Source organism: Phacochoerus africanus, chromosome 15 (genome assembly GCF_016906955.1).
Source record: "Phacochoerus africanus isolate WHEZ1 chromosome 15, ROS_Pafr_v1, whole genome shotgun sequence".
Taxonomy (NCBI): Eukaryota; Metazoa; Chordata; class Mammalia; order Artiodactyla; family Suidae; genus Phacochoerus; species Phacochoerus africanus.
In genome coordinates this window covers 114,400,811-114,414,208 of record NC_062558.1, presented here as the reverse complement: position 1 = coordinate 114,414,208, position 13,398 = coordinate 114,400,811, and the positions used below count along the sequence as shown (strand labels likewise).

The window sequence follows — 13,398 nt, the reverse complement described above, 5'->3', positions numbered from 1 at the left end:
TCCAAAAAGAGATGATCCCTCTCCAAAAAAAGAAAAAAAAAAGGTTGTGTTTGATAAAATTATCAACAAAAATAAAATGGAAAACACCCTTATAAAACCAAGCCAAAAAAAAAAAAAATCTAGTTTGCAATATATTATGAGGACTCAGACCCAAAGAGGAGAATTTTGAAGATGAAAAGAGATTATTTAGTACCACAATGCAATGATTTGTATCAAGGATCCAGTTAGACTAAGCTGACCTTGACAGGAACTAAGGTTGAATGGGTTTATACGGCTGGAAGTTTCGTTACCTATAAAGCAATAAAAAAAAAAATTTTTTTAAGGCCTGCACCTGCAGGCTAGGGGTCCAGTCAGAGTGGTAGCCAGCCTATGCCACAACAACATGGAATCCCAGCCATGTCTGCGACCTACACCATAGCTCAAGACAACGCCAGATCCTTAACCCACTGATCGAGGCCAGGGATTGAACCTGCATCCTCATGGATGCTAGTCGGGTTCGTTAACCACTGAGCCACAACAGGAACTCCTAAAATTTACTTTTAAGTAAATCTCCAAAAGAGATTTGAGGTGACTTAGATAATTAACCAATAGGTCAAAAGGCTAATTGGGGGGGGGGGGGGCCATGCCTGTGGCATACAAAAGTTCCCTGGCCAGTGATTGAACCCAGGCCACAGCTGTAACGACAGCCATAGCAGTGACAGTGCCAATCCTTAGCCCTCGGAGTCACCAGGGACCTCCAAAAGGCTAATTTTGATAAAAGAAAGGCCATAAGAAAATATGCTTCCAAATAGACATTATCTCTTCATCAAGGCATCTTATTAGGTGAAACCTTATTGCAGTATCACTGTCATTTCTTAGAATTTTAGGAACTCTTTTGGGATTGTCGTCATAGCCAGTTTGTAAACCACAAGGAAATCTGCTTCATTGCTTCAAGTAGTCACACCTGTTTCTAACCCAGCTTGAATTCCCCTTTTAGTCACTGGTTGCTTTGAATAACTGCCCCCCCCAACCTTAAATTAAATTCATCATCTGCTGATGAAAATATGCCACCAGGGAAGATATCTGTCTAGAACAATAGACTGCTGCAGACCCTGAACTTATTTTAAAGAAGGAATCAGATATGTTTTGAATAATGATTGCGTTATTGGAATAAGTATATATTGCCTCTAGAGTGACTGAGTGAGAGAAGACTCATTTAGATGAGTAAGTTTTATTATGTGTGCTTTTGAAAGATGTTATTTGGGGAGAGGGTGGGGAAAAAAAATAAAAGATGTCATTTTATGTCACATCTCATAAATTTAGTTGTTTTCATTTAAGGTTTTTTTTTTCCCGTGTCGTTTGGGGGTAGTTGTCTTTTAGAGAGAATTTACTTTGTAAAAAATCCATTGATCCTTAGGTAGAAATAGTTGTCTTTTTTTATTAGTTTGTTTCTTTAACTAAACTAAGCTTTTTTTTTTTTAACTGAGCTATTGTTGATAGAATCCCTAATTTAAAAATTTTCTCTCATGCTTACACTATTTTCTTTGACCCAACATATCACCTTATGTGTTGACTCTGTGTTGACTCTGTGTTAATGTATGGTAATACTAAGCCAGTATTACCATATCAAAAGATCAGTGCTCTTGGTAGAACTGGTTTTCTCATCAATACTATAAAATTGAGGAATTCCCTGGTGGCCTAGTAGATTAAGGATCTGACGTTGTCATTGCTGTGGTGCAGGTTTAGTCCCTGGCCTGGGAACTTCTAAATGCCACTGGCATGGCCAAAAAAAAAAAAGACTATAAAATTAAGAGCCTCAGTATAGTTAAAATATTTCTGAGCAATCCCTTTTTTTCCTACTTTTTTCTTCTTTTTTTAAAGTATAATTGATTTACAGTATTGTGCCAATTTCTTTTGTACAGCAAAGTGACCCAATCATACACATACATACATTCTTTTTCTCATACTATCTTCCATCATGTTCTATCCCAAGAGGTCAATATAGCTTCCTGTGATGTACAAGAGGACTTCATTGCTTAGCCATTCTAAATGTAATAGTTTGCATCTACCAACGCCAAACTTCCTGTGAGCTAAAAGCCTGTTCTAGTATTGCATTGGACTTTAAGTGGGAAGGATATTTAAGCAGTAAAGTATCACCTGACCTAGGTAATAAAATAATTCTGTAGGTGCATATATATGACACTTATTTACATTTGTGTTGTTTAAATATTCTGTGAAAGATTAGTTTAAAAGCCTTTTATTCTCTTTTTTGTTTTGTTTTGTTTTGTTTTGCTATTTCTTTGGGCCACTCCCGAGGCATATGGAGGTTCCCAGGCTAGGGGTCTAATCGGAGCTGTAGCCACTGGCCTACGCCAGAGCCACAGTAACGCAGGATCCGAGCCGCGTCTGCAACCTACACCACAGCTCACGGCAACACCGGATCGTTAACCCACTGAGCAAGGGCAGGGACCGAACCCGCAACCTCATGGTTCCTAGTCGGATTCGTTAACCACTGCGCCAGGACGGGAACTCCCAAAAGCCTTTTATTCTGATAAAAGTTTGGGGGAGAATAAATTAGGGAGGATAGATGAATCAAGAATCCAAAATAGTGGTAATCGTTAGAGGTTGGGTGATGGGTTTAAAGTGTAGCTCATTTAATATTCTCTCTACTTTTGTGTGTGATTAAAAAATATCCTTAATAAAGTTAAATTTAAAAAAAAGGTGGATTGTGATGATCATTGTACAACTATAAATGTAATAAAATTCACTGAGTTTTTTTAAAAAAAGAAAAAAAAAACCCAAAAACAGATGGAGGAAACTCACAAAATACCAACTGAATGCTTTTATTTTTTAAATGGTATTTAAATTTAAATGTCTTCTTAGTCTTTTCATTTCCATTTGAGAATATAATCTTTATTTTAGCTCTTCTCATTGCTTTTTCTTAAACTTAAGGATTTCATACACTGCTTCCCTCAGGAAATGAAATTCTATTTCTCCAGTCAAGCATACTTTTTGGGTGGGCTCTGTATGTTGGGGAAGAATTTTTTAAAAAATAATACTCCAGTGTACTCTCTAATTAGGGATTAAAGTTCTTTGTATTAAAGTTCAGGTAAATACCTTCAAGACTATTACTTTCAGATATATGCTTATATTACTACCCTATTTTAGGTATGTATATTACTTTTAGGCAGCCCTTTTATATGTATATGAATCTACACTTAGTTTTCATGCTTCGACTTCCTTTATGTTGTTTCTGTATCCCAGTAGGATTTTCACTAATTGTGGATTGATCTCTCTGAATTGCAATAATATGTGGTTTGTTCCTAGATCATTAAGGGAATTGTAAAAATTGCTTGGAGTTCCTTGATGGCTCAATGGGTTAAGGATCCAGTGTTGTCACTGCTGTGGCTCAGGTCACTGCTATGGCACAGGTTTGATCCCTGGCCCAGGAACTTCTGTATGCTGTGGGTTCGGCCAAAAAACAAAAATTGCTCAATGAAACCCAATTCCATCTCCTCCATATTACATGATGAGTGATAGAAATAATCTGTTACTAGTATTTATAATCCTTGTTTTTCATTGCCAGGCATAAAAGCATTCAGATATAAGCCACATTTTTGTGGGTGAATAAATGTCATGTAATATTAGTTGTATCAGTAAAGTTAATAAAATGAATCTTTTAAAAAAACACCCCATACCATTTTCAACCCATGTTTTCATGGTAGTCCTAACATAGCTATCTTTGATTTATCTCTTTTTTCTGCCTACACATTCTCTGGGTATTTGCTTTATCATGGGGATGATGGCCATTGAGAAAAGGACAAATGATAGTAGAGTTAAGCTGTGTAGAGAAGATTTAGGATAAACCTGTGGATAAAACCTACTGGATTAGTGAAGTCTAATAGTTGGTTACCTAGGCAGATCATGAGGTGATTATGATTCTTTCAATCACTGGGAACGTTTGTTTGGTTTCACAGTCATGCAAAGGAATCAAATTCAGATAATTACAGTTGTTATGGCATAATTGTTATACTATTGTGGTAAGGGACCAAATCAGGTGACTACATAAAGCTTCATTTATTTCCTGAGTTTTTTTTAATCCACCCTCTCAATTTTTCCTTGAGATGAATACATTACCTGGGGAACTCTGTGATTGTTGAAGAATGAATTTATTTCCTCCTGGATTTCTAATTCACTAAGTACCAAAATTCTCTTTACTTCTTAGGACTCTTTGAAGAGGATATTCAAAACATTTCAGCTGGGAGAACTTATGTGGAAGTATCTGATCTAAAGTACATGCTAGAAGTTGCCCACCAGAAGCCCATTGGCACAGCTCAGGCCACAGACCATAGTTTAGCTCAAATAAAGTTTGTTTGTTTGTTTGTTTTTTAGTTAAGTCAGTAGTTAAAAAATAGGAGAATCTGAGTAAAAATCTAGGCTGGCTGTGATAACATAAATGGCAACATTTGGCTCTCATTCCCACAGGAAAGTCAGCTTCAGCTGACAGCTACTTCCCCCTTTAGGCCAAGACATGCACCAGCACTTAGACCATTTCACACATTAATAGACTTGCCTAACCCTGGTATAGGTGTTTGTAACATATTACCTGATCCTCAGAAAGTTTGGTAAACTTTATAGTACCTTGAGATACTGATTATACAAATGAATTACCTGTATAAGCCTGAGTAAATCATATTTTTAAAGGATTATTTTGTGTTCTGTTCTCTGCATCTAGTGCCTGTACATAGTAGAAATCCCAGTATTGGTTATATTCTTCTAACTTGAGTACAGGTGTTTGAGTGCCATGATCTATTCTTATTTGGGGAGAGGGATTATATGTTAAAATTACAAGTAGCTCTTTGGTTAAAGAGGATTTTTAAAGTTATTATTTCAGTAATTTTGAGTTTTCCTATTTTAAATTGAAAACAATACTCTAAATATATGTTCCTAGTAAGCATACAAGTTCTCAGAGGGAAGAATTTGAGTTAGGTAATTTTTTTCATTTTACTTAAACATTCTGGAGTTCCCATCGTGGTGCAGTGGAAACTAATGCGACTAGGAACCATGAGGTTGTGGGTTCAATCCCTGGCCTCCCTCAGTGGGTTAAGGATCTGGAGTTGCCGTGAACTGTGATGTAGGTTGCAGACACGGCTCACATCTGATGTTGCTGTGGCTGTGATGTAGGCCGGCAGCTGTAGCTCTGATTGGACCCCTAGCCTGGGAACCTCCATATGCCACGAGTATGGCCCTAAAAAGCCCCCCCCCCCAAAAAAAATTATTTTACTATTCTTGGTAATTTTTTAAATAAATCTTTTAATTACCATTTAATTTTGCTTTTGCAGTGGATTGAAATTGGTAGTCTTTCAGACTCTACCTGTTTACTTATTTGCATATCTAGCCATATGGGAATTGGTTTTATTTTATATTACTAAAAATAACAAATACTATCTAGCTTTTGCATTTTAGGTAAATTAAAATTGAGGTCATTTTTAGAATTTTTCAGTGTCTTTTTTAGATCTTTTTTTTTTTTTGTCTTTTTAGAGCAGCACCCTTGGCATATGGAGGTTCCCAGTCTATGGGTTGAATTAGAGCTATATCTGCTGACCACAGCCACAGCAATACAAGATCCGAGCTGCATCTGCAACCCACACCTCAGCTCACAGCAATGCCAGATCCTTAACCCACTGAGTGAGGCCAGGAATTGAACTTGAAACCTCATGGTTCCTAGTTGGATTCATTTCTGCTGCATCAGGACGGGAACTCCTAGAGATAAAGTTTTTGATTATGTCTATGATATTGTTGGGGTTTTCAAATAGATGTATAAAGTAGAAAAAATTCTTTGGTATCTATTTATATGAGAATGGAAAGATTTAATTTAAGATTTCCTTAATGAAGATGTGATTACCTTTCCTGGGTAGTTTCAGAGGACCAAGATCACATAGCCTAAATAAATAGAGAATGTTGATGTTGATCACATTTATAGCAAAAATGCAAATAACTATTCTTGATGGTTGGGGTGGATTTTGTTTTTCATAGTGATTGGTAGTTTTGGTTTCTCCTAGTTGTAATGTTTCTAAAAATTCTCCACCTTATTTTGGTCAGTTTTTGCTCTTCCATTGAGTACTATCTCCCTTTCACAAAAAATGTAGAAGTTGGAGGAATCTAACCATATGTTTTCAAAAGCCTAAATATCTTGAAAGGACTTATGAATCTTTAAGTCACCTATTTTACTCTAGACTAGGTAGTTTAACTTTATGAGAATAGAATAATATGATTTATGAGGGTAAATATCCACTAACAGAATAAAAGTAAAAATTATTCAGAGTTCCTGTCATGGCTCAGTGGTAACAAACCTGACTAGTATCCATGAGGACAGGCTTCGATCCCTGGCCTCATTCAGTGGGTTAAGGATCCAGCATTGCCATGTGCTGTGGTGTAGGTCACAGATGTGCCTTGGATTCCCACGTTGCTGTGGCTGTAGTGTAGGCCAGCAACTGCAGCTCCAGTTTGATCCCAAGCCTGGGAATGTCCATATGCTGCAAAAACAACAACAACAACAACACATTCAATTCCACATTTAGACATCTGGTTAGATTTTTAGTAGGGTGAATTTGGTTCTTATCTGTATCAAACTTACAAATTTAGATTTTTGGAAGGGTGAAAAAGTAGGTAGATAGGTATCGGTAGACTTAGTTTAATGGGTATTTAAAAGCAAGATGATACTGCTCTGGTCTATTCTTATATCCTTGACTAGTCTGTTTCACTTAATTATAGTTCAATTTTAAAAGCTGTCTACTAGTTGCATTCAGTTTCTATCATATAAACTTGAAATGTGCTAGAGAAAATGAGATAAAATAAATTTACTTTTCTGTTTGTATTTTGACTTAACATTTCAGGATCAGACTTGGCTTGTATTCCAGGCTCAGGGTACCAGGAAAAGTTTAATAATATACAGTATTTAGGCTTATCTTCAATACTCTTGTTTTGTTAAAGTCAGACAAATTTTAGTGATGGTCAGAGGCTTCTAAGTAGGAGGGCAGTAACTCCTGTAAATACCAATTTCCAAATGGTATCTCTGTTCCAGCCCATCACAACAGTTTTAAAACCAGTTTTTGTTTTTGTTTTTGTTTTGTTTTGTTGCTTTGTTTTGTTTTTTTAACAGGAGAGCCAGTGTAACTCCTTCAAGACTGGAGTGACACACTCTGCATCTGCGTCTGCCTCATGTGAGTTCTCATATTGGCAGCAGCACTCTGCTAGGCTGGAACCTCTGTAGAGGTTTGCCCTTGCTTTTTCTAAAATCTATAAACTATTCCCACAGCGTGTCTTGGTGGCAAAGGTAAAAAGTGCATGAGAATTTCAGACTTCGTAGAAAGTTTTTGGCTCATTCAGAGGGACTGTCCCCTCTAATGTAGGTTCTACCTTGTATGAACAAAATTGACTCAAAACAGAGCCCACAACTTTCATCCCCACAACGTGCAGTCAATACTTTTTTTGAAGAGCTGTTTTTCCCTTGCAGATTATGGAGTAAAGAATATCTTTAAATGCTCTCAGTAGCTTCAGCTTTCACAGCTTTGGTTGTTCTCTTTATAGTCTGGTTATGTAACCTGAGAACACTGTGTGCTGCCCTAGTGCCTGAAGCAGTCCTCGTTTTTGGACTCTAAGCCCCTAAAATAACTCTTCCTTTGTCTTTGGATATTGGGTAAATTAGGATAGGCTTGAGGAGCTTCTCAAAGAAATAAGCAGTGAATCTGTGAGGTTATAGTTATTCTTGAAGTACTTGGCAGTGTTTTGGAAAGTCAGTTGTAAGAATTGAGTTGAAGCTATGCATCATTTACTTTCCAGTTTGGCCAGAGAAATTGAAACTAGAACCTTTGCGGCTCTGGAGAGATACAGAGCTCCAAGTCTGAGGTGATATATATGGTTCCCCACAGATGTCAAGGCTGGCTTTGAAGGGCCCTGGTTGATTAAAAATGAATTTTGCTTTTTATTTATTTAAGGAATGACGGTATTTTGGAGGCTTCAGGAATAGTCATTTTTGCCACCAGGTCAGAACAAATTGTGATTTTTCCCAAGGGACCCTTACAACAAAACATTAATTTCACGTTCTGTGCAGCTGCAGTTCTGCTTCTCCAGCCCAAGTTGTACTGTATAGTGCTCTAGCAGATGATTTAATGACCTGGGAGTTTGTGTTACTGAAATAATTATCCGGGAAGCTTATGAGAAAATGTCAATAGCTTGTAGGTCTTACTGATTAATATAGAGCTTGGTGAAATAGATAGTGTTGTCAAAGTGGAACTTGAACTCTCTTTGCTAAATCCATTCCTGCCTGTGATCAGAGAAGTTTATTTTGGACTAGGTGAAACAAATTGGAGGGAGAGTAATGTATTTCAACACCCAAGCTTAAATCTTGATGGCCTGCATAATCTAGAAATTCATTTTTAGCAGTGGCACTATGTGCTCCCATAAAAAAGCTTTGTTTGAGACTTTTAGGGAGACCTCAATTCTGGTTGCAGCTGATGTTTGTACTTGCTGTGTAACTTCAGGTCAGCAAATGGAGAAAATACATTGTATTTTTTGGAAGTACCCTAAACTCATTGAGACAAAGGAAATTTAAAGCATTTATTTCTGGAGGTGGAATTTCTAGAAAGCCATTTTAGTTGAGCACTTGAAAGTTCTGCCTTGGAATAAACACAGTGTGGCAAGAGTATAGTGTTTCACTTTCTGCTCTTTTTAGGTGTTATGGTGGCAAAATGGGAAATAGAAATCTCTCCCTTCCCACATTTTTTATCACTGAAAATTCTGGATAATTGATTTGGGTTTCAATCCAAATTGTCTTAGAGAAATAAATTTAATCACTATTACTCCATCATTTCTCTAGCTAGGGAAAATTGTTCATTGAGGGGTGAGCCTGGGTTGGGGTGATTAAGGTTTGTTTCTGTCTCCCATTCTTATGTCATATTCAACAAATTATCTTTCTTAAAGATTAATAATTGAAAACATTTTATGTGAGCCAAATCCTATGAGAATGGATGTCAATGGATTATCCAAATTACTTAGCTATACTGGAATTTTTTTCCATTAAATATCGTTTAAAATAAGTGGGGCTTTGTTAGGATTGAGAAGTTTTGTTTTATGGAAATTGTGTTAAAATGAAATTTACTTTCATTTGAGGTGGAAGCATAAGGTGGGGTGAGATGTTATTTTATATTCTCAAAATAATTAAAATTGACACCAGTGGATACCATGCTTTCCTGGTTTTACGATAATACACCAGCTCTTATTCTCTTAGCATATATGAGTATAAAGCACTTCTTTTACCACTGTGTACATCGTCCACACTTAAGAATCCCACACTTGGAGTTCCCTGGTGGCCTAGCAGGTTAAGGACCCAGCGTTGTCACTGCTGTGGCGTGGGTTTGATCCCTGGCACAAGAACTTACATATGCCATGGATGTGTGGCGGGGGGAAGATTCTGACACTTGTGACTTACAGTTTTGGGAAAGGGAGAGGTGAGAGGATGGGCTGGGATTGAGGGAGGAAAAAAATAAGCCAATTTTGAAAATGTTAGCCAGGGTTAGCATTAGCACTAAATTATTATCTCCCCTGAGACCACAGAAGAAATTACTTTGCTCTGGTGAGATGAGACTTAAGCATCTCCTAGAGGACCTTACAATTTTTTGTTTTTAAATATGAAAAATACTTAGCAAAGGATTTTGAAAGCTCACCTGCTTTTTAAAAATTTCTTTCCAATTAAAAAGAATAGATACATTAATATTACAAGTTTTGAAGGTACGTGAAAGTTTCCTTCCTTCCTCTCTCTTTTAGCCACTGTGGAGGCAGCCACTATTACTGTTTTCTTGTATGCCTTCCAGAAATGTTCTAAAGGATTGTTTTTGAAATGGGAAAGTGAAATCATACTCGTTAAGATAGTAGCACAAATTTGGATAGGCAGACTAATTGCAATGCAGAATCAGTTTGAGCTATAAGCTATATGTTCATTAGGTAGAAGAACTATAATAATAGTAATAGTTACATTATTATGAGACATAAGAATGGAACATCGAAGGGCTTTTCGGCTTCATTTGGCATTTAGCAAGATTGCAGGTCTTTAATTTTTTTTTTTTTTCCCCCCTAGGGCTGCACCCATGGCATATGAAAGTTCCCAGGCTAGGGGTCAAGTTGGAGACACAGCTGCCAGCCTCTTCCACAGCCACAATACTAGATCTGAGCTGCATCTGCAACCTACACCACAATACACCGCAGTGCCAGATCCTTAACCCACTGCGTTGTCAGGACAGGGATCAAATCCGAGTCCTCATGGATTCTAGTCAGGTTTGTTACCACCGAGCCACAATGGGAACTCCTTTTTATTTTTTATTTTTAATATGGCTTACCCACTTCTAGAGACTGATGGAAGGATACTTCTAAATATTTATTTGGAAGAAACCTATTTAAAGGAGAGACATTTTCTTTATGCTGAATTGCAATGATGATTCTGAAAAGTTTTTTATTATAGAAAACTTCAGACATATCTAATATTAGAAACCCCCATATTCCAAAATCCATTTTAGTTTACCTGTAACAAGCTCATTATTCTTTAGCAGATAAGGAGGTATGGATGTGTGTGTGTATATATATTTATTTTATATATGTATATATATATATGCACATACTCATTCTTGGATAATCAGGTCAAATAAAATGAGTTATAATTCTTTAATGTCTAATTCCCAGTTCATATCCAGATTTCCCTAATGGTCACAAATATGTCTTTATGGTTGTTTTAGCACTAATAATTTGTAAAATGCAATTTTGATGTGGCTGTGACATTGTTAGGGCTGATAAACAAGTAAATCCTAACAAATATAATTATTATAATCGGAGGAAATAAAGCAACTACTAAGCCGGATAGGAATTGTAAAAATAGACAGGTCTTAAAAAAAAAAACAAAAAAAAACTGATTTTGAAGGATTCCTATACCAAATATACACATCAGTGAGAACTTCAACATATATAAACTTCTATATCTAGTTTTATGTTAATTGCATTCTCATGAATAATATCACAGCTATGCATATTACTTTTTCCCCTGCCTTTAGACTGCATGCATGAAAGAATAGATAAAGGGGAAAAACTGTTTGAATAAGGTTTCATAAGAATGAAAGAACTGTTCTGAAATGTCTGATAATTCATCTTGTTGCTGCTCCTCCTACTGTAGTATGACCTATTTCCACAGACTGACAATTGAGTTTTCTCATTATTTGGGGCAGTACAAACATGGAGTCTGAAGGACAAAAAGAAAAATGACAGATTTAGGAAGAGAGAGGAATTGGGAAAGAGAAGAAATGTACTCATTTGCTTTCTGTTTTAATTGGTTGATCTTTTAATGAGTACCTCCTCTTTGTACAGTGTACAAGTCCCCGGAGTACGAGTCCCTCGGCTTTGAGCTTACCGTGGAGAGATTAGTTTCTATTGGCTATCCTCAGGAGCTGCTCAGCTTTGCATATGATTCTACATTCCCTACCAGGTAGTTGTTCAAGATTTTTGTTTTCGGATTGATACCTCCTTCTGTGCCCCAATTAATAATTCCACCTGCATCCCTAACCAAAAACAACAATAACAAAACATTAAAAGGTTCTTTGGGCTTTCTTTTTGCTTTTTGTTTTGTTTTTGGTTGGTATTGATTCTGAAATTACCGGAAGTTCCCTTCGTGGCACAGTGGGTTAAGGATCTGATGTTGCTGCAGCTATGGCGAAGGTTGCAACTACAGCGCGGTTTTGATCCCTGGCCCAGGAACTTCCACATGCTGCGGGTATGGCCCCAGAAAATATTACCATAACACTTTCATGTACACCATGTCTATTGTGATCTTGCTTTGAGCTTTGAATTTAGTTTGTGGTTATTGAAGAAGATCCATTTATGAGAAAGAAAAGGGATTATTAAAACATGGTCGGAGTTCCCATCATGGCACAGTGGTTAACGAATCCGACTAGGAACCATGAGGTTGCGGGCTCGATCCCTGGCCTTGCTCAGTAGGTTGGGGATCTGGTGTTGCTGTGAGCAGTAGTGTGGGTCACAGACAAGGCTCGGATCCTGCATTGCTGTGGCTCTGGTGTAGGTCAGTGGCTACAACTCCGATTAGACTCCTAGCCTGGGAACCTCCATATGCTACTGGAGTGGCCCTAGAAAAAGGCAAAAAGAAAAAAAAAAGAAAAAGAAAAAGAAAAAGAAAACTGATTAGCAGTAATGGCAGATGCTCCTACCTTACACTGTTGGAGAGCAGTTATGTGCTTTGCTAATATATTTATATAACTTGATAATCAGGGGCCTTCCTGGCATTTTGCATATCTGGATTTGAGTGGAAAGATTTGAGATTAAGAAAGCTGCTGATTTTAGAGTTCCCATCGTGGCTCAGTGGTTAAGGAACTCGACTAGTATCGATGAGGACGTGGGTTTGATCCCTGGCCCCGCTCAGTGGCTTAAGGATCTGGTGTTGCCATGAGCTATGGTGTAGGTCGCAGACGCAGCTCAGATCTGGCATTGCTGTGGCTGCAGTGTAGGCCACTGGCTGCAGCTCTGATTGGACCCCTAGCCAGGGAATCTCCATATGCCAAGGGTGTGGCCCTAAAAAGACAAAAAAAGAAAAAAGGAAGAAAGATGCTTGCTTTGAGATGTCATCATATATATCCCACATACAGCATCTAATAGAGGGAAAAATATAAGCTGGCACAGTTGTCCAAGGAAATTAAGAGAGACTCTCTTAGAATAGAATCTGCTGGGGCCTTTTCTGCCCGATCCCTCTTCCAGCCCCGAGCTTTCCACTCTGGCTGCACCACGCTCACTCTGAGCTCCTGGCTCCTGCTAAGCTAGTGCCGCCGGCTGTCATCCCCCTCCAGCTGCCATCATGATCATCTCCCGGGACTTCATCAGCCATGAAATGTTCTCCGACATCTGCAAGACCCGGGAGATCGTGGATGGTCTGTGTCTGGAGGTGGAGGGGAAGATGGTCAGTAGGACAGAGGATAACATTGATGACTCGCCCATTGGTGGAAATGCCTCCGCTGAAGGGCCCGAGGGTGAAGGTACTGAAAGCACAGCAATCACTGGTGTCGATATTGTTATGGACCATCACCTGCAGGAAACCTACAAGAAGTACACCAAAGATTACATGAAGTCAATCAAAGGGAAGCTTGAAGAACAGAGAGCAGAAAGAGTAAAACCTTTTACGACAGGAGCTACAGAACAAATCAAGCACATCCTTGCTAATTTCAAAAACTGTCAGTTCTTCATTGGTGAAAACACGAATCCAGATGGCGTGGTTGCTCTGCTGGACTGTCATGAGGATAGTGTGACTCCGTATATGATTTCCTTTAAGGATGGCTTAGAAATGGAAAAATATTAACAAATTTGGCTGTTACT

The 13,398-nt window shown here is 37.9% G+C and overlaps 2 protein-coding genes across 7 annotated transcripts in view; both read left to right on the top strand.

Annotated features, from left to right (window-relative positions):
* The window catches only part of NT5C2 (5'-nucleotidase, cytosolic II), a 105,452-nt gene that overhangs the window by 73,182 nt on the left and 18,872 nt on the right, over nt 1–13,398 (top strand). For 5 of the 6 annotated variants that reach the window (XM_047761071.1, XM_047761072.1, XM_047761076.1 and 2 more), the window contains one exon: nt 11,389–11,506. In XM_047761071.1, coding sequence (XP_047617027.1) covers nt 11,389–11,506 — 118 coding nt within the window. Of the gene's footprint in view, nt 1–7,141; nt 7,203–11,388; nt 11,507–13,398 lie in introns of all 6 variants that reach the window. The other variant, XM_047761079.1, reaches the window with a different exon arrangement.
* On the top strand, nt 12,869–13,396 carry LOC125116113 (translationally-controlled tumor protein-like). The gene has a single exon (XM_047761080.1). It carries the CDS (start codon nt 12,884–12,886, stop codon nt 13,379–13,381), a length of 498 nt encoding a protein of 165 aa, XP_047617036.1. The 5' UTR covers nt 12,869–12,883; the 3' UTR covers nt 13,382–13,396.